A 22,440-nucleotide genomic window follows, 5' to 3' on the forward strand; every position below is an offset into this window, starting at 1 on the left:
GGCACCTGGGTAGGGGGAAAGTACATCTCCCTATTTTTTGGTGATCCCCTCTTCTCTCTCAACCCCCTACACCACAGTCCACACTATTCAACAGAGCCCAGGGCCCTTGGAAAGGCTGCTTGAAATGAAGCGGTAAGAAAGTCACAGTTTGCTCACCCACTTCCAACAGTATTTGTCTGATTCAAATACAGTATGTTTGCAACACTGAAAAAATGGAAGAGAGAATAGACATTATTCAGTTGAATAAACGTTTTAATATGATGAATGGTGGGCTAATCAAGCACATTCCTGTCAGGGACCAAGACTGGCTAAGTTAAAGAAATATTACTTTTTCTAATATATAAAAATGTGAGGATCCAAAGAACAGTGATAGTATTCAGAGCACCAGGGATGAGTTTCGGATTGGATTTGTAGATTCTGAAACAGCAGCTGCTCATGCTGTATGGCAAATTGCTTCTGCAATTCAGGGGAATATCAAAAGCTGCTTGCAATAAAGCACTGGAAGGAGAGGGTTTGATGTTCAATTAAGAAGTCAAACATTGTACTTACAGCACAACCCTATTCATGTTTATTCATAAGTATCACTGTGTACTGTGCACTTACTGCATAGCAAGTGTGTTTAGGATGCACATAAGCCTTAAAAGTTGATATTTTGCTGATGGCCAGAGTGAGCGAGGAACAAAATGTAATTAATAAACTTTAAAAAACCTTACATGTTTCCAACTTCAGCTTTTTTGACAATAAAAGTGTTAAAAAGCAAAATTCAGTTACACTGAGCTAAGAGAGGGACCAACTTCTAGAATTAATTAGCATCCATACCTTCTTCTTCACTAGATGTTTTGGGACAACCATGAGGAAGATACGTCAGCTGAACTTTGCGGTTTATGCCAGAAAAATGTCCATACCTAAGAACAACAAATGGAGAATGGGGGAGGCAAGGAGCACACATTAAAAAGGAACTTGATATATATCATGCAGCCTTGTAAGTGTGTGTGTGTGTGTGTGTGTGTGTGTGTGTGTGTGTAACTATTGCATTGCTGTCATGATGAAGAATGCCTTTCCTCTACTGTACCACTTCATCCTGCAGGTTTCAGTACTTCCTGCATATACACAGCTAGCATGTTAGGCAAAATGAATTTACTTAACATTCTTACTTAACTGGCAATTTTCACTGTAAAGGGTGTTTGTTTTCATAGTAGAGCATTCAAGCACCCAACTTCCACCTACAGTCTGAAGTAGTGTGCAGGAAAAGCTCTATCACTTGATTCTCTGATAGTAACCCTTGAACAGCTTAACAAAGCAGAAATTCACACAGCAAGTTAGTGTAGGCCAGTCTTCCCAAACTTGGGTGTCCTCCAGATATCTTGGACTACAATTCCCATCAACTATTACCATTAGAACATGCTGGCTGGTGCTGACAGGGTTATAGACGTAAGTATAGTTATAGGTTTCTCAATCTCTTAAAGCAGCAGTCTGTGGGCATATTTGCAAAGCAGAAAAAAACTGTCATGGACACCACACACATTTAAACCAAGCACATGCTACAACCTATTCTATTGGCTGCAGTAGAATGCTTCTTTCAAGCCTAATTCAATGGGAAGGATGGCCCTGTGGACAGTGGCAGAGAGCAGGCGGGGGCATGGCACTCAGCACGGGTGGGGGGGCACCTGCGATGGCACCCCACTAGGATTGTGCTGCCAGGGGTGGTGTGCTCCCCCTGCACCCCTCTTCCTTCGCCAGTGCCTATGGACACTGGGAAAGGCTCATTGGCAACTCTTGTCTTAAACCAGAGTTAAAAGATCAGCAGAAGCAGGATAAAAGGCACTCTCCCCAAAATTCCCTCTGCCATTCTCCTGCAGGCCTTATTTATCATTTATATGTCTCTGCAAGGAATATACATGCACAAAATGGCATTCAGTGGTTCATTAGAAATAGATTTCATGCTACCTAAAATTCTGAAGATGCAGTAATAGTGTGAAAGAGTCAGAAACCGACTAATAACACGGATTAGTTCCCATATTTCAGATTAACAATGTGGTTGAACTCTCTTTGTTCCTTAAAGAAATCTATATATATATATAAATACATGAGAAGGATACCCATGTCAGCAGTAAGATCTCCAAATTAAATACTTACATCTCTAACACAGTTTTCAGCTGTTCAAGTTTAGATTTGTTTTCTTCAATCTCAGAGTCATTATTTTGTCCTAGCTCTATTAAGAGGTGTCTTGCAATGTCAAGTACTTCCTAAAAGAGTGGCAAATTGTATTAGCAGTTTATGAAGAAAGGTGTGAGTGTAAAAAAGAAAAGATTTTTTAAAAAACCCAACTTGCCTGCAATTGCTTCGGCTTTTTTAATTTTAGCTTCCCAGACTTGTATCCATTGCATTTTTCAAAAAGATCAAAAAACCTTTAAAATAAGCAAGGAATGATTAGAAAGGCAGTGAATTACTTTGCTAGAAGTCACTAGGCCAAACTAGTATTGTTTTCTGGTTTTAGATTTTTATAATAGGGAAAAGAATTGCTCATTGTTCAGGGAAGCTTTTAATGTTTGATGGATTACTGTATTTTATTATTTTGTTGGAAGCCACCCAGAGTGGCTGGGGAAGCCCAGCCAGATGGGCGGGATATAAATTATTACTATTATTATTATTATTATCAACCCCAAACCAGATTATTCATGTCTTCACATCTAGCAAATGACTGTTTGGGAAATATGTGGATGTTAACGCAAAACAATGTATTCAGTTATGAACTTTCCATATATTAACTGATGGTGTTGAAAAGACTTTGCACCACGTTGCATATGCAGTCTCTACGGAATAGTATCTCAAGTCACCATTCTGTGGCTTTTGCTCCCAAGGCTAATGTTTATAAGCCATTCTCAAGCCAGTTTTGAAATAACTAATAATACACACTTAGAAAGTAATGAAGCTGGTGTAAAGCGAGCAAGTCAAAGTTAAGCTGCTGTAAAGTTCAACCAGGGTTGCTGCTTTGCCTAAGCCTTGGCGCCAGAAAACAAGCCCTTAAAATAGTGTTCCGCACTGGATTGCAAGGTTACAAGACCAAGCTGAAAACCCTTTTCTGGGATTTACACCAGCCTTGACTCAGCCAGCTTCTCCTCAGCCATCTGAGCAAGTTATAATACCAGTGTATCTTTGGCTGAGCCATCTGAGCCAGAAATCAGCAAGCTGAACTGGAGATCCACTGCATCCTAAATGGCTCATACCAGTGAATCTTGCCATAGGACTGCCCCAAAGAGTTCTGTTTTATTTGTTTTAAAAATTATATATACTGTAATTACTTCAGTGGAACTTCCAGGGCAGTTTACAAAATACAGAAGTAAAATTAAACTTTAAAAGCAAAGAAAACAAAACATTTGATGCTACAGCCTCTTAAAACATAAATACAGATGAAAAAAATCAAATTAAATGTCAATAAACGCAACACAGATGCACATCTATGCCCCCCTCGGTTTAAATTATCTTACTACATGTAATGGGGAAAATATCAAATTTGTTCATTACATCTCCCCAGCCAATTACTTACTTCTGATGTTTAACTTCCATTTTCATTTTTTGTTTTGGTGTTCGATCTCCATGCCGTATAACAGCAATAACACATCTAAGTTCCATCCTGCAAGCATACAAAGATTTAAAAGCACAACGTTTGATTGTCAATAACAGCAACAACAAAAATATGAAAAAGAGGACATGTAAATATGATTTCTCATATAAACATTAACAAAACATTTCAAAAAAGATGTTGTTGAATTATTCTAAACAAAGAATTATTCTAAACTGAAAGTGAGCGAATACTGAGAGATAAGAAAAATAGGAAATGTTACATAGTCAAGTCGCATAATTTAGACAGAGAAAAAAAACATTCTCTTACATTGTTCCAGATGTAGTTGGCACAATAGGAATATCCTCTGCTTCTAAAGGTATGGACCATGGGATCTGAAACTGTGGAGCAAGTTCTCGCATTACGATATTTCTAAATGGAATAGAAATAAGTGTTTGCTGAAATTAATAAGTCTACATTAATAACAATTAATAATTTGTCTAATAAAAACAAGTTGAAAATGCATTAACCCCTTAATGAACCATACCCACGTATGTTATGTTCCATAAATAACGTGCCATTCTTTAATAACCAATCATGCTGCTTCTAAAATATTTTTCCCTAATCCTGAAGTTCCTAAAGTGGATCTCAGTGCCCCGAACACTTCCTTTATGCTAGTGGAGGCCCTCTGCCTTTGTGTGTGGGTATGCCAGTGTTTTACTTTGAGCAGCCGGCTGTGCTAGTGAAGCCATGGCTTCTAGCTGTCTGCCCTCTTCCTTTCCTTAGAATGCCTCTGAGGAATTCTTCGCTTTCCAGCATGCCTAACACCCATGAAAAAAAAAAAATCCCTTTTTAAAAGGAGAAAGGACTCATGCTGCTGCATGGTAAGCTTGGGAATGGGGAGGAGAACAACCAGGGATGGTTTGTCTCCTTGTGTTTTATTAAGTACTGCACATTTTGCCTTTCCCCAAAGTTGCACAGAAACTATACTGGATATGCATGCTCATTATGGGCATCCTAAATAGCTGTTATTTTATCTGAATTAATTGTGTTATCTAAAAGCTCTATTTTGCAAGATACAGTTTCCAACAGGTCAACCACACAGAGGACAGTATTCAGCTAAGTCCTACTCAGAAGAGACCTACTGAAATTAATGAACCTGAATTAGTCAGGTCCATTAACTTCAATGGGTCTACTGTGAATAGGATTAGCACCACGGACATTCTATTTACTTTAAATAAATTATGGAAAGGAAATGGTCTGACAAATAGCATAAAATCTTACCCAAGGATTTTAGCACAATCATCATAATATTTCATAGAATTCTTCACGAAACTAAAGCCATTGACATCACAGACGTAAGATTGTCCATTTGCACGCAACAGATCAAAGCCACAAACTGTTTGCTGTCAAGACAAGAAATCTCAAGGTTTATAAATTTATAAAACTTCAGATAATTATCTACAGTAAAAAATAAATGCACAAAATCCTCTTCTTCAAGGATCAGGTTCAACTTCAAATGTATTTAATGAATAGCTTCTCCTCACAGAAGGTCTCACTACTGCATTTTTAAAAAGCTTTGGATTTTACGCCCTTCCAAAGTCTAACCCTTATCTTATCCCTTCAAGCAGTGAGATATATTAATAAAATAATTTACAATACATAGTACCATGTAAATGTATTTCAATCTTATAAAGTAGCATAAATATTAGCAAAGGACTCAGTTCAAACAGCCAAAAATATAGGTCAGTCACAAATGATGCAAAAAGCACACACATTTTATCGGGCTCCCAAGTTTGTGTAATGTAGGTTTTATTTACATATTTGTCTTACCATACTTTCTCTCCTAGTCAGAAGAAGAGAAAGAAGGTCTTGTTCCTCCTCTGCTGCCTAACAGGGAACAGCATTTGTTGCCTAGGCACAGTGGCAAGGGAGTGCATAGCTGGCTGCCAACCTTGGTGTGGCTGGCAATGTAGTATTTCTGCTCTTCTCACCCACATGGGAGGCTAGGAGAGTGGGAAGTGGGGCTCCCAGGGCAGACCTGGGTGAAGACTTCACTCATCCAGAATCACTCTGGGAGTACTTAAGGTGAGCTGTGGAGAGTGGAGTCACCACAGTGGGCATCAGGATTGCCCTCCCATCCTCCCTTTAATACACTGGTTTATGGGTTATCTGCTGGAGAGTGACAGTCTATGGATCATTTTATCACACTGTTTGGCCAGGTCTGCAGGTTTCGCCTACTTCAGAGCCATCATCACAACTTTACGGTAGAAAAGCCATTAGGCTGGATCACTACTGAGGATGGGCAGAGGGAGAGACCCCTCTCAAGTTGTCCCATAGGAGGATCTCCTTAAAGGATTTTGGAGGGCTGCACTTTTTATCCAGATGCCAAAACACCCCCTGCTGCTGATCATTGGGGGTTCCTCATCTGTGCTACCCCCCTCCCTGAATTTTGGTCAACCCCAATGCTTCATCAACCAGCAAGCAGGCTGCTGGAGCCTTGTAATGCCATGCCTGATGCCTATGCCAAACCTGTTGCATCCATAATCAATAAAGATGTGGTCTAACTTGAATCCAACACCTGTCTCCTGTTTCATCCTTGTGTGCTCCACCACTGCCTCACTGTGCTTGGGCTTGCAGATAACAATTCTATAACAACTCAAAGCTAAGGAGATGCCCTCTGGGGTATAAACAAAGACCACTTTCTCCAGCCTTCATTCATTTTACCTTAAAAGCTAGGCATACTTTCCAAGCTATAAGCTTCTCCCTTGCATTAAGGATGACTGGATACCGTACTTCTTTCCCTTCACTGTCCCGCTCCACTTTTCCATCCAGTGCAGGGGATTTACGAGCTTCTGCATGTGCATAATCTGGTCCTACTGTGTATACCTTTATTTGGAAATAAAAAATTACAACAGAATAAAAAACTTTTTTTTTTGGTTCATTACTTTTTTATTTCATAGTCAGCTCCTGGGCCTCTAGAGTCATACTCATTACTTTCACATCATGGGGAGATTAGTGACTAACTGAAAAGCGCTACAAGTTCCAATGCTATACTGTATCCATGTCCCAACTGGCAACCTAATCTTGCTGAAAGTTTCATATTACAGCTTCTGCTACTACCAATTTATTTAACATGACTCCTAATCAGATAGCTTACAATCTTTGGCCAGGATTCAAAGAATGTGCAATCAGCTCTGCATACCCAAAGGGATTTAGATTTGTTTTTCTTTAAACTGCTCCCTGCCCACATCACATGGCAGCCAGATAATGTACTATGGGAGTTTCAAAAGCAGTGGTATGTTTCTTCAAATAAAAAAGTAAGAGATTTCCCTCGTCTTGCCTAAAATAGCTCTCTGAATCCAACCCTTTGTACAGGATGAACCAACAAAGAATTAAAGTAGGCACAATTGATTTGTTAGGATTATATTATATCTATAATTATCAAACTTCCAAACACTTAATTTTGAAGAGCCTCATGCCAATCTGTAGCTACAAGTTGTAATTTTCCTATGTAGAAATATTTTGTCTTAGTTTTCAAAGAATTTTGACAAATAAAAAAAAAATACAAGAAAATCCAGCTGCTGTATGATTAACTGATAATGAATGTTTAGGCAGCTTTGCAGACCCCCAAGAGCTACATCAACTGCTCACAGAAATGCTCCATGATTGCTGAAGACAACTGTTTCCAGACTGTACAGATCAGTCAAAAGCATCTCAGTATTTGAAGCATAGTTTTATGATTTAGGAATGCAGGTCCATTCCTATACACTTTCTTGGAATTTTGGTCTAACACAATGTACTTTATTTTCAAGAAAGTATGCTTAGGAATGAAATGTTAGAATAATTTCATTTCAGGACAAGTGTATTTGTCTGAATACACATTCAGAAAACAGTATGGCAGCACGTTTATGTTCTTTTTGAATGGTAAACTGTAATCACAAGAGTATCTAAAGAGAGAGACAAACTAAAACATGAAGTGTTCCTTTTACTTGGAGAAAACAAAACATATGTAAACTATTTTAAGTTTAATAATAGCAGTGCTTCAGGCAGAGATAAATGCCTCACATCTAAAGTTGCTGAGTTCATTAAGTACTTGATTGTTCTAAATATAAACCAGAATATGCAGTTGTCATACCTTCACATCAGTGCCATCTGTAGGCATGAACTCCTCGTAGATATATGAACCAGTTTTCCGCACATTGCTTTCAGGGGAATAAACACTGCTTCTGCTACCGATCTGAAACACAAACCTTCCCATAAATATTATTTCATACAAAGACAAAGCCTTCTCAGATCCATAAAACCCTGTACTTCTTTTGTCATCCCTCCCTAGCCTATTTTTCCCCAAGCACTTCAAAAGTAAAACCAAAAACCTTATGTTATAAAAGTTTAGTGTGGTGTAAAAAGGGCAGAAATGTGTAAGGAGGAAAGAGAAAAACCTAGATAGGCTGACTCTCCCATGACATAAGCAGACCCAGAAGATTCTCTAGGCAGGTAACCTGAGGTCTCTTAAGTTCACAGAGCATGGAAATAGAAAGGGGCAAACATTCTCCACACCCACGCTACTCTGCCCATTCCAAAACACTATCACTCAGTCCAACCTTGCCTCTGTAACGCATAAACTTTGCATGTTAAAGATCCAGTGGTTTAATCCCTGGCATTTCTGGTAGGGCTGGGAAAGCCTTGTTAGAAGCCCTGGAGAGCTACTGAGGTGGACTAATGGACTGACACAAAATAAACTCTCAGAAAACTTCTGGTGGTGATGATACACAGTGTGTGAGATTGCTCCAAATGAGAGATGGGGAGATAAACTGGGTGTAAGACAAGTTGTGAGCTATTTTGAACACAATTTTTTGTGGAAAGGTGACACACAAATGAAAGACTAACTGAATGAAAACTACATCATTTGCTCATTATACATTTCCATATTACAGAGCCATCCTCTGTCATGTTATTCAGTGGATAACCATTTCTATTAATGGAGATATTCTCTTCCCCATTCCCTTTTCACTCTTCCTTATGGCTTCCAGCTAATGCTATTTCCAACATTCTCCTAAGAACTGAGTAAGCTAGTTCTTTCCATCCTATAAATACATTTCAGTGCTAAAAAAACCATTTTTTTACTATTCTTCAGTTTAACATATTCTCACTTTTCGAAAGAGCCTCTGACTTCCACCACCAGCAGATGTTGGATAGTAAATATAAACATTGTGGTCCTCAGCACTGACAGGCTTCTCCACAAATGGTTTTTGGAAAACTTCTCCATTCACCTCCACATGATCTTCGCCTTCAATCAAATTGCATTCTGGAAAACAACATGAAGTGCAGACTTTAGGCTGGAGATACAATTAAAAGATCAAAATTTCATCAAACCTGGAGGAGGAGGAGAATGGCTTGAACCTCTAATATAGCACTGCATCAAGCAAGCAAGATTACTAATCAGAAAAAAAAAATGTTTAGAACAGAGCCCTTTGAAAATTCCATTATAATAGCCATTACCTTGTGGATTGTTTGGATCACGGATTAGAACTGCGTAACGAGGGAGTAAAATACCTTCAGCTTCGAGAATGCCATAAACCTCTCTCCTAAAAGAATATTTTTTTCACAAAATGAATATTATCAATGAATTATGCATTCAAAACATTTCTCTAAAAAGTTACATAATTACAATATAAGGATGGTATCAAAGTAGTAAGATCTGGATTTTACTTCCACTACCCTGGTTCTGGTATAAAGTGGGTACACGTGAACATACCACTCTTCAGGGAAGTAGCTTAAATCTGCCCAGACAAGGAGAACAGAAGTGTACACTACCTCTCCTCAAGGAAGATAAGGAGGACACATTCATTCATTAATTGGGAATGGAAGTATAGCCTAGAGCATTTCTTGTATCTGTTGAGTGTCTAGCTTTGACGAATATGCACAATTTACCCATGGGGCATATTCTTTTTTACATTCTATTGCTTTCATGACTATAATTTATGATTATAATCTGCGCAGGAACACATAATTGGAACAGACACTAAACTGTATCCTGTTCTGTTTACTGTACCTTTCATAAACTTAATATTATTTACTGTTTTAAGGTGAACACTCTATATACATTTCTCAGCTGAATATTATTCCATTTTAGTTACATTACAGCTTTTTACTAGCTTTCTTTTCTTTATGTTAACTACTTTACCTCCATAATAATCAACCTGATGAGACAGCATTTCATTGAGGCCTTTTAAATATCGTACTAAGCACTTGTTCTTCAACAACTAGAGTGTGGGATATTTATTTATGGCTATTTACTTACCTGTCTTGTATGTGATATTGCATATTCAAGTCATTAATAACAAAAGGATTCCTCAGCTTTGAATAGGCAACTGCTTTGTCTAATGGAAATCCTAAATAAAAAATATTACAGAATATTAGTTCACAACTTGTATAAATTTGTATAAATCTTGGTGATGGATTGGAATTCTTACTTTCCAAATTGACCTATGTGAAGAGGCTGTGTAAATGATCTGTAATCCCTTCAACTGTGAATAGTATCTGGTTTCAAGTGAGTCATATTCATATTGATCCAACTGGCTTAGAAATTTTCCTTAGTTTTTATTCCTTGTTTTAGTCAGCTAAGAAAGGATAAGTTCCCATTACTTCACTACATTGGACTTCTCCCATCCCAAAGTGGCATTGCTTTTAAAAGAAGGCATTGATGCACCAATTGCAGTACAATTATCAGCATGTTTGCTTAGAAATATATATTTTTTATTTCAGTGAGACTTGCTCACTAACAAGTGAGTTAAGGAATGTGGATGTATATCGTATGTAGTTTTTGCCCTTGCTCCAAAAAGGGTACTAGCCCAAGGTTATTATTGCCTGCTGACAAAACAGTAAGTGGCTGACCGATTGGTTTAAAAAAATAAATAAATAGTACACCCACTTTCTGTTACCATCACAGAAAGCATGAACCCTTTGCAAACTAGAGCTGGAAATCCTAGTTTTGAGCAGGGAAGCCCAAGGGGGGTAAAAGCTCTAAATTCTCCTCCCCCTGAATAGACATTGCATTTAAAATATAAATAGGGGTTTCCATTATATGTACTTTACCCCGAGTGTAATATTCTTAACATGCCAATGCCCAAGTAAATTCCATATAAATAAAGGGATTTTCTTCCAAGGAAGTGTTTTTTTTATTGCAGTGTGAAACAGATTGACACTGCTTTGTAGCATATAGGTAAGGTAAAGGTAAAGGACCCCTGGACGGTTAACTCCAATCAAAGTTGATTATGGGGTATGGCGCTCCTCTCGTTTTTCAGGCTGAGGGAGCCAGCTTTTGTCCACAGACAGCTTTCTGGGTCATGTGGCCAGCATGACTAAACTGCTACTGGCACACGGAGGACCGTGACGAGTGCCAGAGCACACAGAAATACTGTTTACCTTCACACTGTAGCTGTACCTATTTATATACTTGCATTGGTATGCTTTTGAACTGCTAGGCTGACAGAAGCTGGGACAGAGCAATGGCAGCTCACCACGGTTGTGTGTATTTGAACCACCGACCTTCCGATCGGCAAGCCCAAGAGACTCAGTGGTTTAGACCACAGTGAAATATCAAGTTAATTGAAACATTATGTCTCTTCTATTACAACAAACTACTGAATTAATATATGCACACATATATACATTTTAAAGTAGTGTTGCTTAAGGCAATTTATTTTCTAATATTAAAATTACATTTTTTTCCAAAAAGGCAAAAAGATTCAAACTTAATACATGCAATATGAAGACATTTTACATTATTGTGATTATTCATGTGTTTTATTATTGATATATTTGCCACCCTGACTTCTTTTGGAAGGAAGGGAAGGATATTAAATAAATAAACAAACAAACAAACAAATAAATAATAAACAAGAGAGTAATTACCTTTAGAATGAAAAGAAATGAGACAGTCACATAAAGGCCAGTTTTCCACAGGTTCATTCAAAATCACATCTTCTTCAAATATTACTACTGTGATATATTTAAACATGGAAAGGCGTTCAAGGATTTCATTCATTGGTTTTGATTTTGATTTCTTTGCCATAGAACATATTCCAACCATGATCTGTCTTTCTGGTGGCTAGTAATAATAATTTTAAAAAGGTCAGTAACATAAATTTGGGTTTCAAAGCTTTTCACCATATGCTAACTGAACAATGACCATGCAATATTCTTACTAAGTATTAAACAACAGGCTCATTTCACAAACATTTATTATGCTTAAGGGGCAGGGAATGTAACCTGATATCAGAGTTTCATTCTCTAAGCAATATGCAGTAAAAAATTCTTCATATTTATGAAGGAAACAATATGCCTTTATACGCTTTGTGAAGAATACAGTCTTGACAAGCAGGGCTGCAGAAACAATGATAATATATAAAACATGAAACATAGTAAGCCCATGCTGAAAGTTTTCTTAAATGTGAAATTGTTCACAAAGGCATTAGCTATGTCCCATCTACAACCTTCCAACAAACTTTTTTCCTCTTATTCTTTTTTATTAGTTATTTCCAAAAAACCACACAAGGTAACACACAAATACAAAGAAAATACACAGAAAAGAAAAATTAAAAATAATAAACAGCAATTATCATTTCCATATCATCCATATAACATAGTCGTCTCTTATGGGACTTCCTTCAGCCTGTCCGTAAATCATTCGAAGCAATAAATAAAATTACACGTTTCATTACTTATATTGTCATTATACCGATTCCTAATTCCTGTTTGCTTTGCACAATAACTCTTAGTCTTTCACAGTGCGTCTCTAAATCCCTTTAGCGTTATTTGCCCTTCACTAATACATTCCAGATAATCTACATACTTTTCCCAATCTTTGGTGAACACTTGGTCTCTTATGTATCTAACTTTTCCTGTTAATCTATCCAACTCTGCGTAGTCCGACAACTTAGATCTCCACTCCTCCACCGTTGGGGTTTCCCGTAGTTTCCACTTCTGGGCTAATACTACCCTTGCTGCCATAACCGCATAGTATACCAATCTGCGATCTTCCTTTTTTATCTCTTGTCCTAATATCCCTAGAAGAAAGATTTCTGGTTTCTTTATGAACGTGTACTTTAATATCTTCTTCAATTCAGTGTGTACTTTCTCCCAAAATTGTTTCACCCTTCTGCACTCCCACCACATATGGTAGAAGGAGCCCTCTATATCTTTATTTACATCTCCAGCACTTATTATCCACCTTATACATTTTTGATAATTTCATGGGTGTCAAGTACCACCTATAAAACATCTTCATAATGTTTTCCCTTATCGAAGTACACGCCGTAAAGTTTACCCCCTCCTTCCAAAGTTTCTCCCAATCCTCAAACTGTATACTATGACCTATATCCCTTGACCAATGGATCATCACCGATTTGACTTCCTCGTCGCCTAAATTCCAGTCCAACAGCATCCTATATATCTTAGATATAATTTTCACTTTATTATTTATTATTTCTGTCTGGAATTTTGAGTCTTTATCTGCATAACCTCTTTCTTTGATATCTTTACTAAACATCTGATTCACCTGATGGTGATGTAGCCAATCGTAAACATGTTCCTTTGTTTGCTCATATGGTTTTAGCTTCCATTTCCCTTCAACCTTAGTTAGTAGCTGATCATAAGTTGCCCAATTGCTTCTCATATTAGTGGTTTTTATACTCATTACTTCGAGAGGTGAAAGCCAATGTGGTGTTTTCGGCTCTAACAGATTTTGATATCTTTCCAAAACTTCGATTAGCGGCCCTCTAAAAATGTGATTTGCAAACCCCTTGTGTACTTTCCTTTTGTTCTTCCATAAATACGCGTGCCACCCGAATCTATTATTGAAGCCCTCTAAGTCGAGCAGCTCCGTATTCACCAATTTTACCCATTCTTTTATCCAACATAAGCATGATGCCTCATAGTACAGTTTCAGATCCGGCAGGGCAAAGCCCCCTCTTTCCTTTACGTCTGTCAGTAATTTGAACTGAATTCTGGTTTTTTTGCCCTGCCATATAAATCTTGAGACTATCCTTTGCCATTCCTTAAAGATTTGACTCCCTTTGATTATAGGGATGGTCTGGAATAGAAACATCAACCTTGATAAGACATTCATCTTGATTACATTAATCCTTCCCCAGAATGACAATTTTAGCCCTCCCCATTTCTCTAAATCTTTCTTTATTTCCTTCCACATCGGCTCATAATTATTTTTGAATAAGTCTATGTTTTTGGGTGTTAACCAGATGCCGAGATATTTGACTTTTTTGACCATCTCTATCTGCGATTGTTGTTGGATTGTTTCAATTATCTTTGGGTCCACGTTTTTTCCTATCATTTTCGTTTTTGTCTTGTTTAATTTGAAGCCTGCCACTTCTCCAAATTGTTCTATTTCCTTTAATATTTCCCCTATTGCCGTTGCTGGTTCTTCTGTCATTATTACTAAGTCGTCGGCAAAGGCTTTGGTCTTATAAACATTCTGTCCTACTGATACTCCTTTTATATTCTCGTTTTGTCTTATTGAGTTCATAAGGACCTCTAACACAGTTATAAATAGTAATGGAGAAAGCGGACATCCTTGTCTTGTTCCCTTCTGTATCCTTATCTCCTCCGTCACCATATTGTTTATGATCAATTTGGCCTTCTGCTCTGTGTATATTGCTTTTACCCCATTAAAGAAATCGTTACCCACATCCATGTGTTCTAAGTTCTTCAACATAAAGTTCCATATCACGTTATCAAATGCCTTCTCGGCATCTACAAACACCATTATAGCTTGTTTGTCAATCCTAACAGACAGGTATTCTAGCATATTAATTATATTTCTTGTGTTGTCTCTCATCTGCTGACCTGGCAGGAATCCCGCCTGGTCCCTGTGAATAATTTCTGATAGCAAAATCTTCAGCCTTCTTGCCAGAATTCCTGCAAATATCTTATAATCTGTGTTTAGGAGTGAAATTGGTCTGTAATTTTTAACCTGGGTTGGATCTGCATCCTGTTTGGGGATAAACGTAATATATGCCTCTTTCCAGGTCTCTGGGGTTTCTCCTTTCTTTAAGATATTGTTCATAATCGTTTTTAGAGGTCCCACCAAAATAGATTTCATTTCTTTGTAGTAGCCGGCTGTAAATCCGTCAGGGCCTGGTGCCTTACCCCTCTTTAAATCTTTAATTGCCTCCTCTATTTCCTCATTTCCAATTGGTGTATTCAAACGTTGCTTTTCTTCTATTGAGATTTTTTGCACCCTTTTATCCTTCAAGAATCTCTCTATCCTCCTTAAACCAACTTTCTCTTGATCTTTATACAAATTCCTATAATAGCTGAGGAATTTGCTCTTAATTCCTTTGGGGTCGGTTCTTTCTACTCCCTCCACTGTTATTTTATTAATTACACCTTGCTCCTTCCTTTTTTTGATTTGCCAGGCAAGCCATTTGCCTGATTTATTCGCAAATTCAAAATTTTTTTGCCTTAGTTTTTTAATGTTCCATTCCACCTCTCTATTTATTATTATATTTAAACATGGAAAGGCGTTCAAGGATTTCATTCATTGGTTTTGATTTTGATTTCTTTGCCATAGAACATATTCCAACCATGATCTGTCTTTCTGGTGGCTAGTAATAATAATTTTAAAAAGGTCAGTAACATAAATTTGGGTTTCAAAGCTTTTCACCATATGCTAACTGAACAATGACCATGCAATATTCTTACTAAGTATTAAACAACAGGCTCATTTCACAAACATTTATTATGCTTAAGGGGCAGGGAATGTAACCTGATATCAGAGTTTCATTCTCTAAGCAATATGCAGTAAAAAATTCTTCATATTTATGAAGGAAACAATATGCCTTTATACGCTTTGTGAAGAATACAGTCTTGACAAGCAGGGCTGCAGAAACAATGATAATATATAAAACATAAAACATAGTAAGCCCATGCTGAAAGTTTTCTTAAATGTGAAATTGTTCACAAAGGCATTAGCTATGTCCCATCTACAACCTTCCAACAAACTTAACCATGTAAATCTAAGAGTACCACTTGCATTTAAAAATATTCTTCTGACTGGAATAAATTTACAAAGCAACAGCTTCAGAAACCCCATTAATTTCAATGTCACTTGTGAAGGATCCCCATGAAGCTGTGGTAAGAAGCTGTATGACAACAGTGTGTTGGAATGTGTCTACAATAGTACGTGACTGTGATGATACTTGAAGCAACAAAACATTTCACAGCTAGAAAAAGAAATAAATACATTCTATATTTATTATTTAAACAGGTGAGAGACTTAACTTTCGATCCAACAAATGAAATTTTAGTCAACAAGAGTGAAACTAGAATGAAACTAGGATATTAGTACTATATGATTTTTACTTTAACCGTCCTTCTTCAAAATGACCATTCAACAACCTTAACTAAAAGCTATTTTTAATAAATAAATAGTTTGTTCCATAAATCTTTCCAAATTTTAGAATCTAAGATGTTAGTTTAACCATAACTGTTTCTTAATATTGCAATTATGAAACTTTGGGGCTCTTCTAAATACTTTGAACCTGTTTCTTAATATTGCAATTATGAAACTTTGGTACTCTTCTAAAAGCTATCAATTTTGATTTCTACATATTGTATAAACTGCTGAAACTGGTCTTGATCAATTTGGTTTTAATTTAGCAAATGTCAATGTGTTTCCTTACAACTATACCTAACTAAATATTTAAACACTTTGCTGAAATGGGGCCATAGTGCTTATTGCTTTTTATGCTCATTTCCTATCTTCTCTGTTAACAACGCTTTAGTATCTTATCAACTCAAACAATTACTTGCCCCCAAACAATGAAACAAAGTACATACAGAATCATACTCATCGTCTTCATCTTCATGATCATAAAAGGCTTCAAATTCTGCAGACCTGGATGGATTCAAAAACTCATCTGGATCTTCACCACCCACAAAAAATCTAGGAATTTCGCCTTCTGTTGCAGTAACAGACATGATTACAAATCCTAAAAAGATCTACGTAGAAACGGCAGTCACTCTGAGAACTGAGACACTGTACATAATTCCCAGTGGCTAGGGTAATAAAAATCCTTGCCGTCTGGCACTGCTTACGCAGTTGCTTGTTACTCTGATAAAGTCAGCTGCCAAGTGCAGTTTAATTGATATCATCTGTCCATTGTTTCGTGTTGTTACATTCGTGAAGAAGAAGCATGCAGGTTACCGCTTCCCTGAGATACTTTGGCAAATTTCTACCCTGGTAAAAGAGAGAAAAGTAAAAAGATTGAAAATATTCCTTACTGTAATGAGTTACTGAGAGATATTCAAGATAACCTACCCAGAAATACTTAACTTACTGCAAAATTTAAAGCTATTATTCACAATAGCCAAGCAATACAAAGCACCAAAAATAAAATTTATACTGAAAGATAAACATGTAAACAAAGTGGAAGTGTCATTTAACAGGCTGAATCATATCCACTTATTGCTCCTGAGAACTATGGAAGTAGAAAAACAAGAGTCATCTGGGAATGGTAGACAAAGAGAAAAAGCAATGTAGAAACATAATGTCGTATTTTACTATGTTCAGTAACAAAGTGGTAACAGCATTTGTGAGTAAACCTAAATTGCAAATTGAGTCATTTGTGCGCTAGGCTTTCCCCCTTGTACTCCAACAAATACAAACACTATGCAACAGTAAAACTAGGGGCTAAAAGTTTAACAAATTTAAAGTCACAACATTTGCATATCTAGAAGCGTCATGGCTGACTAACTAGAAGTAGTCTCTGAGATAAGGCACAGTTCTGCTCTTACTACTCCCCATGTTGCTATAGCTATATCCACCAACTGAATCCCTTACATGATACAACAAGCTTAATCCACTGGGGATCTAGCAAATGGAATATGGATTGTAGCTTCATAGTTCCTCTGAAGGAAAATGCACTGTGGCTAGGAGCCTGAAGATATGCTCCAAAATGTTACCAAGTTGCTAAACAAATTCTCAGGACTTAGGGAACCTACAACATCCAAGGCAATAAAAAATGATTCAAAGTGGGGTGCAGGGAGAAAAGCAAAGGAAATAAAACTAAATTGCAGTCAATTTCCAGCTCAAGCAGGGAGGAGACTAACAGCCCTATGGTTTCCATGCATGACTCAGTCCAATGCAGCTGGGAGAAGGCAATAAAGTGTAACGTGAATTTAATGAGAAGGGATTTAATATCCTTCAAAAGGTAAAAGGATTTTATAGGAGGTCGCGAATGCACCTCAAAAGATAGAGACTCAAAATCCCGCACGACCAAAAGCTGCAACATTGGAAGATTGAATTTGGAGAGTGTCTGCAAGACTCTGGAGTTAAGGAAGTTCTTAGCTCTGGTGGGACTGAGAAACAAGTTGAGGATTATTTCTGGAACAACTACCTTTTGGATTATAAAATAAACATAGGGGAGTGGGTTAGCGGGGAATGGGACAACCTGATGAAAGAAAATGGAGAAGACTACTGTATGGAATTCCCCGGAGACTCACTCCCCAAGGAGAAAGGGAAGAAACTACGAAAGAACCCAACAAGGGACAAGGATGTGTGCAAGTACAAACAGGAACAAGAAAACCTGCAGAGGGGGCATAGAAGGGACCTGAGAGCCTCAGACATTAGAACACCAGATTGATGGACAGGATATAATGGTGAAAGGACTGACATTACCCGAAACCAGGAAGAAGGGACGTTGGATAAAACTAGAATGAGAATTTCTTTTTATATATCTTTTTATTTTTGGAATTAGTGTAATACTAATGAAATACTAAAATGTGCTGGAAAGGAATTAATTGGCTTTAGCAGAAAGGTTTGAAGGAGTTAAGTATAAACATGGTTTAAATTTTGAAATTTTATTGTTTTGAAGGTAAGATAAAGTTAAAGAAATTAACGGTAAATTGAGACTGATTGTAAAGATAAATTATTTAAATAAAAATTGAGAAGTATGGGAAGAATTTGCTGAAATAATGAATGAAGTTAGAATGCAAAAAGGGAGGTGTGAGGAGGTCCAAGAAATAAGTTAATGAAAGGATGTAATTTGGATTTGTATTTTTCTTTGTTACTCTTTTTCTGTTTTTTTTTTTTTGTTCTGCTGTTGTATCTTTGTATTTTTGTTTTTTCTTGTATTTTTTTTGAAATCTTGAATAAACATCATTTTCCAAAAGGTAAAAGGATTTTATAATCCAAGAAAATAGAACATCCCAGTCATAAATGAATGCATCACTACAGAACAACTGGCTCTGACAGCTCTTCTGTTGAGTTATTTATAGCCTGGTGAGGATAAAGTTTTTTCTAGGGGCCAATGTCCATGCATTTCCTCACATGCATAAACCTTGCATGTTTTTTAAACCAGAACTTCATATGTTTCATCGCTTGTTCTTAACACGACAGAAAGCAGTGGTATAGTTTCTGATGACAACCAAATCTTGTACCAGTTTCAGTAGGGTATAAAGTAGTATTTTGACAGGCTAACATGGTCCAACCCAAAATTTCTGGAAACATTTGAAGAGCACCTATTTCAACACACACACACACATGATCATGTTACAATTATTATGAATATTTACTGAAAAATAGGTCACACTGATTTAAGTTGTGTGCAACAGGATCACATAAGGGATTTGCTGCCCACACTTCATACTGCCCTTAGTTTCCTCACCTTTTCCTAAGGAAATATGACAGACTTGTATTTACAGTCCATGGAACTGCCCTTGTTGAGCCATGAAAAATGTTTTTCTTCCAGCCAAAGCTATCTCCCACCTCTTTCACAAAACATCATGAACTGCTCGTCAACATTCCACAACTGCCTTTTCCTCCTCTGCACTTAAGAATGTTCATAAAATACTCTGGGATATTCAGAAACTAAGCCAACGGAATATAGGGGAAGGAACTCATGCATATGTAACATAATGCCAAACTCACTCAAACTAGGGGGGAAATGAAGGAATTGAAGAATGCAAGAAGAGAAGAGGGAGGGCCACAGGATGCTCCCAATCTTCCAGTTATGGCTTGTAGGATCAGAAACATGATATCTGAACTAAGTTATTTCTGTAAGATGTTATGCTTCTTTCCAATTTCTAAATATTCCATGGCATGGGAAAATATCTGTAGATTGGGGCAACAAATACATAACAGATCCACAGCTTGGTCTGAAACGTGATGGCAAAGGAAACAAAAACATGTGGTTAGAAATGCTTTCAGTGTTATTTATCAGAATCTATTATTTCGGTATTTGAAATCCAGCTACTTGTACAGTTCAAAAGTTATGTACTATATTTATTTGCTTCTAGTAGTACAACAGTACAATGTTTTTTTTTCCCCTACCGCCTTTTAAGTCCATCATTGGACAACTGGTGCCAAGGAATTTTACTGAGTGTAGATACATAGTTTAGCAGCATAAAGGATGAGGTCAATAAAGCTCCAAGGACAATATTTATTAGGTCACTGATAATGCCTAACCAACAGAGGGAAACACTACAAGAAAGGATTTATGTAGGAGTAATTAAAAGAAATATAATAAAACAGACAATAAAATCTGATATTGATATGGATTGAAGGAAGGAATAATTAAATATCTAGGGTCCAAATACTGTCAATTAATGCAAGTGCCCAAGGTAGTAACTCCTCCTCTTCTTCTTCTTCTTCTTACCTTTTAACATTTTCTAGTAGTGTTAGGCATTATCAGTGACGAGGGATGTAAATTAAGGAACTGGAGTTGGGGGGAGAAAATCTGTATTTTTCTGACCAACTCACTAAAATTGGCACTTTTGCAATATTTTTAAAGTAAACATCCTATTTAATAAAAATGTATTATAGATCAGTCAATGATTTGAAATAACAACTTCTTCTTCTTCTTCTTCTACTACTACTACTCCTACTACTACTATACTACTACTACTATATTATTTATACCCCACCCATCTGGATGGCTTTCCCCAGCTACTCTGGGCGGCTTCCAACAAAATATTAAAATACAATAGTCTGTCAAACATTAAAAGCTTCCCTAAACAGGGCTGCCCCCAGATGTCTTCTAAAAGTCTGGTAGTTGTTTTTCTCTTTGACATCTGGTGGGAGCGTGTTCCACAGGGCGGATGCCACTACCGAGAAGGCCCTCTGCCTGGTTCCCTGTAACTTGGCTTCTTGCAGCGAAGGAACCACCAGAAGGCCCTTGGTGCTGGACCTCAGTGTCTGGGCAGAACAATGGGGGTGGAGATGCTCCTTCAGGTATACCGTTTAGGGCTTTAAAGGTCAGCACCAACACTTTGAATTGTGCTCGAAAACGTACTTCAGCCCACTTTATAGCCCTCAAACCAGAAAACAAAAGATTCTCAGAATAAAAATCACATTCAAGCCTGAGATCAGGTATAAAAATAACATCGTGTTCCTATGACATCAGAATTATTCATATGGCATTTTTTCCTCTCTTCCTTCCCCCTGCCCCAGCATCAACTTTCAGCCTCTACCTATTACGCAACAGAGTAAACTGATGACCTCTGAGGCATTGGGCGATGATGGAGGCATACTTTTCCTTTCTTGTAGTTGGCAGCAACAGCTCCCACTAAGGACCTCTGAGACAAGGAAAATGGGGTGAGTAGCTAAAATGCACTCAGTCCATCATGGTAAGGAAAACTCTTCCTTTTAAACCAAAGTGATGAGATATACAAGTAGAACTTCACGTGCACTGCTTTGACCTTCCTCTCGCAACTCCTTGCAACCCCTCCCCACAAAGGTTTCTCCAGAGGTTTGGGGGACATTCTGGAACATTAAATGATCTGGCACAGTTAGTTGTAGTAGGGTAAAATTGGCAGAAATCAGATGGGAAGCTGTATTCATGGAGAACTGCCTTCTGTTCACACAAATCATTCTCTGGGTGCCAACCATAATTAAAACCAACCTCATAAGAATCTAGGTTTGAAATATCAGAACTTCCTTTCAGTGGAAAAGACCTGCTGTGCATCTATGGATAGACTGGACACCACTTCCCTACAATGGCTTTACATGCAGTGCTGAATCTCCGTTCTTTCCCTGACTACCTTCACCTCCTCCAAACTTTAATTGTACTTCTGCTACAATCAACTTCACAGCCCTCTTTTCACTGTAAAGTACTAAATAAATCAACAAGAAAGTCCCAACAACAACACTGGACGACGATTCACTGTTTTCACACACTACTTTAACCCCCTCTCCCCAACAAAAATAGTATTATCAACCCCGCGTTGAAGATCTGGTGTAACACAAGGTTTTCTTACCCTCTGCAAAATGAATGCAATAATGATGTGACTTATCTGAACTGGTATTAATTATTTTTAAAATGTTTACAAACTCTGAAAAATCACATTTTGGTATGAGATAAGAGCAGTGAAAGCTTGTCTTTGCTACTATCTATTGTTTTGACTTTAAGCCACAAATCCCCAATCTCAGCTATATTAAAACCTTGAATTTTAGTTTTCTATGAGGCTCCAACACTTCACAAGAGAAGACCAGCATAAAAGACTTTAAAATGGACCAAGGAGTTATGTTTCTTGATTTTAGACAATGGGTGTTTCATTCTAGCCTTTTTTCTCCTTATTAGTTAGATATGCTTTCCTAAATGTAAGTAATGACTATGACTTCATCGTCTAAAAACAGTGAATGGTAGGAGCAGGTTTGTTTCTCACAAAACCAATGAGAATAGTGGCTGCTTGTTTGGTCCCACAAATGCTAGAAATTTACTTTTTAAAAAATGAAAGCTGGGAATCAAGAGATTGTAGCTCTTCCTCTCCACAGATGTCCATGTAAGGGACCTTTATTGTTCTGATAGTGTTGATACTGCCACAGATGAGAAGCACTGCTAGTTAGAAGGATCACT

General features: G+C 37.4%; 1 protein-coding gene across 22 annotated transcripts in view; it reads right to left on the reverse strand.

The window, feature by feature from the left end:
* Positions 1-22,440, reverse strand: part of PPIP5K2 (diphosphoinositol pentakisphosphate kinase 2) — a 61,518-nt gene that overhangs the window by 32,467 nt on the left and 6,611 nt on the right. For 8 of the 22 annotated variants that reach the window (XM_081880325.1, XM_081880328.1, XM_081880340.1 and 5 more), the window contains exons 1-12: positions 11,480-11,711; positions 9,867-9,957; positions 9,065-9,150; positions 8,716-8,870; positions 7,701-7,802; positions 6,290-6,451; positions 4,847-4,968; positions 3,893-3,994; positions 3,548-3,634; positions 2,333-2,408; positions 2,137-2,246; positions 820-905 (exon numbers count right to left, since the gene is read on the reverse strand). In XM_081880325.1, the coding sequence (XP_081736451.1) occupies positions 820-905; positions 2,137-2,246; positions 2,333-2,408; positions 3,548-3,634; positions 3,893-3,994; positions 4,847-4,968; positions 6,290-6,451; positions 7,701-7,802; positions 8,716-8,870; positions 9,065-9,150; positions 9,867-9,957; positions 11,480-11,657 (1,357 nt within the window). In that variant the 5' untranslated portion in view covers positions 11,658-11,711. Of the gene's footprint in view, positions 1-819; positions 906-2,136; positions 2,247-2,328; positions 2,409-3,547; positions 3,635-3,892; positions 3,995-4,846; positions 4,969-6,289; positions 6,452-7,700; positions 7,803-8,715; positions 8,871-9,064; positions 9,151-9,866; positions 9,958-11,479; positions 11,714-16,423; positions 16,824-22,440 lie in introns of those variants that run through there. The other 14 variants (XR_014161103.1, XR_014161104.1, XR_014161105.1 and 11 more) reach the window with 7 other exon arrangements.

This window comes from Podarcis erhardii, assembly GCF_964252035.2.
Source record: "Podarcis erhardii genome assembly, chromosome: 11".
NCBI classification, from domain to species: domain Eukaryota; kingdom Metazoa; phylum Chordata; class Lepidosauria; order Squamata; family Lacertidae; genus Podarcis; species Podarcis erhardii.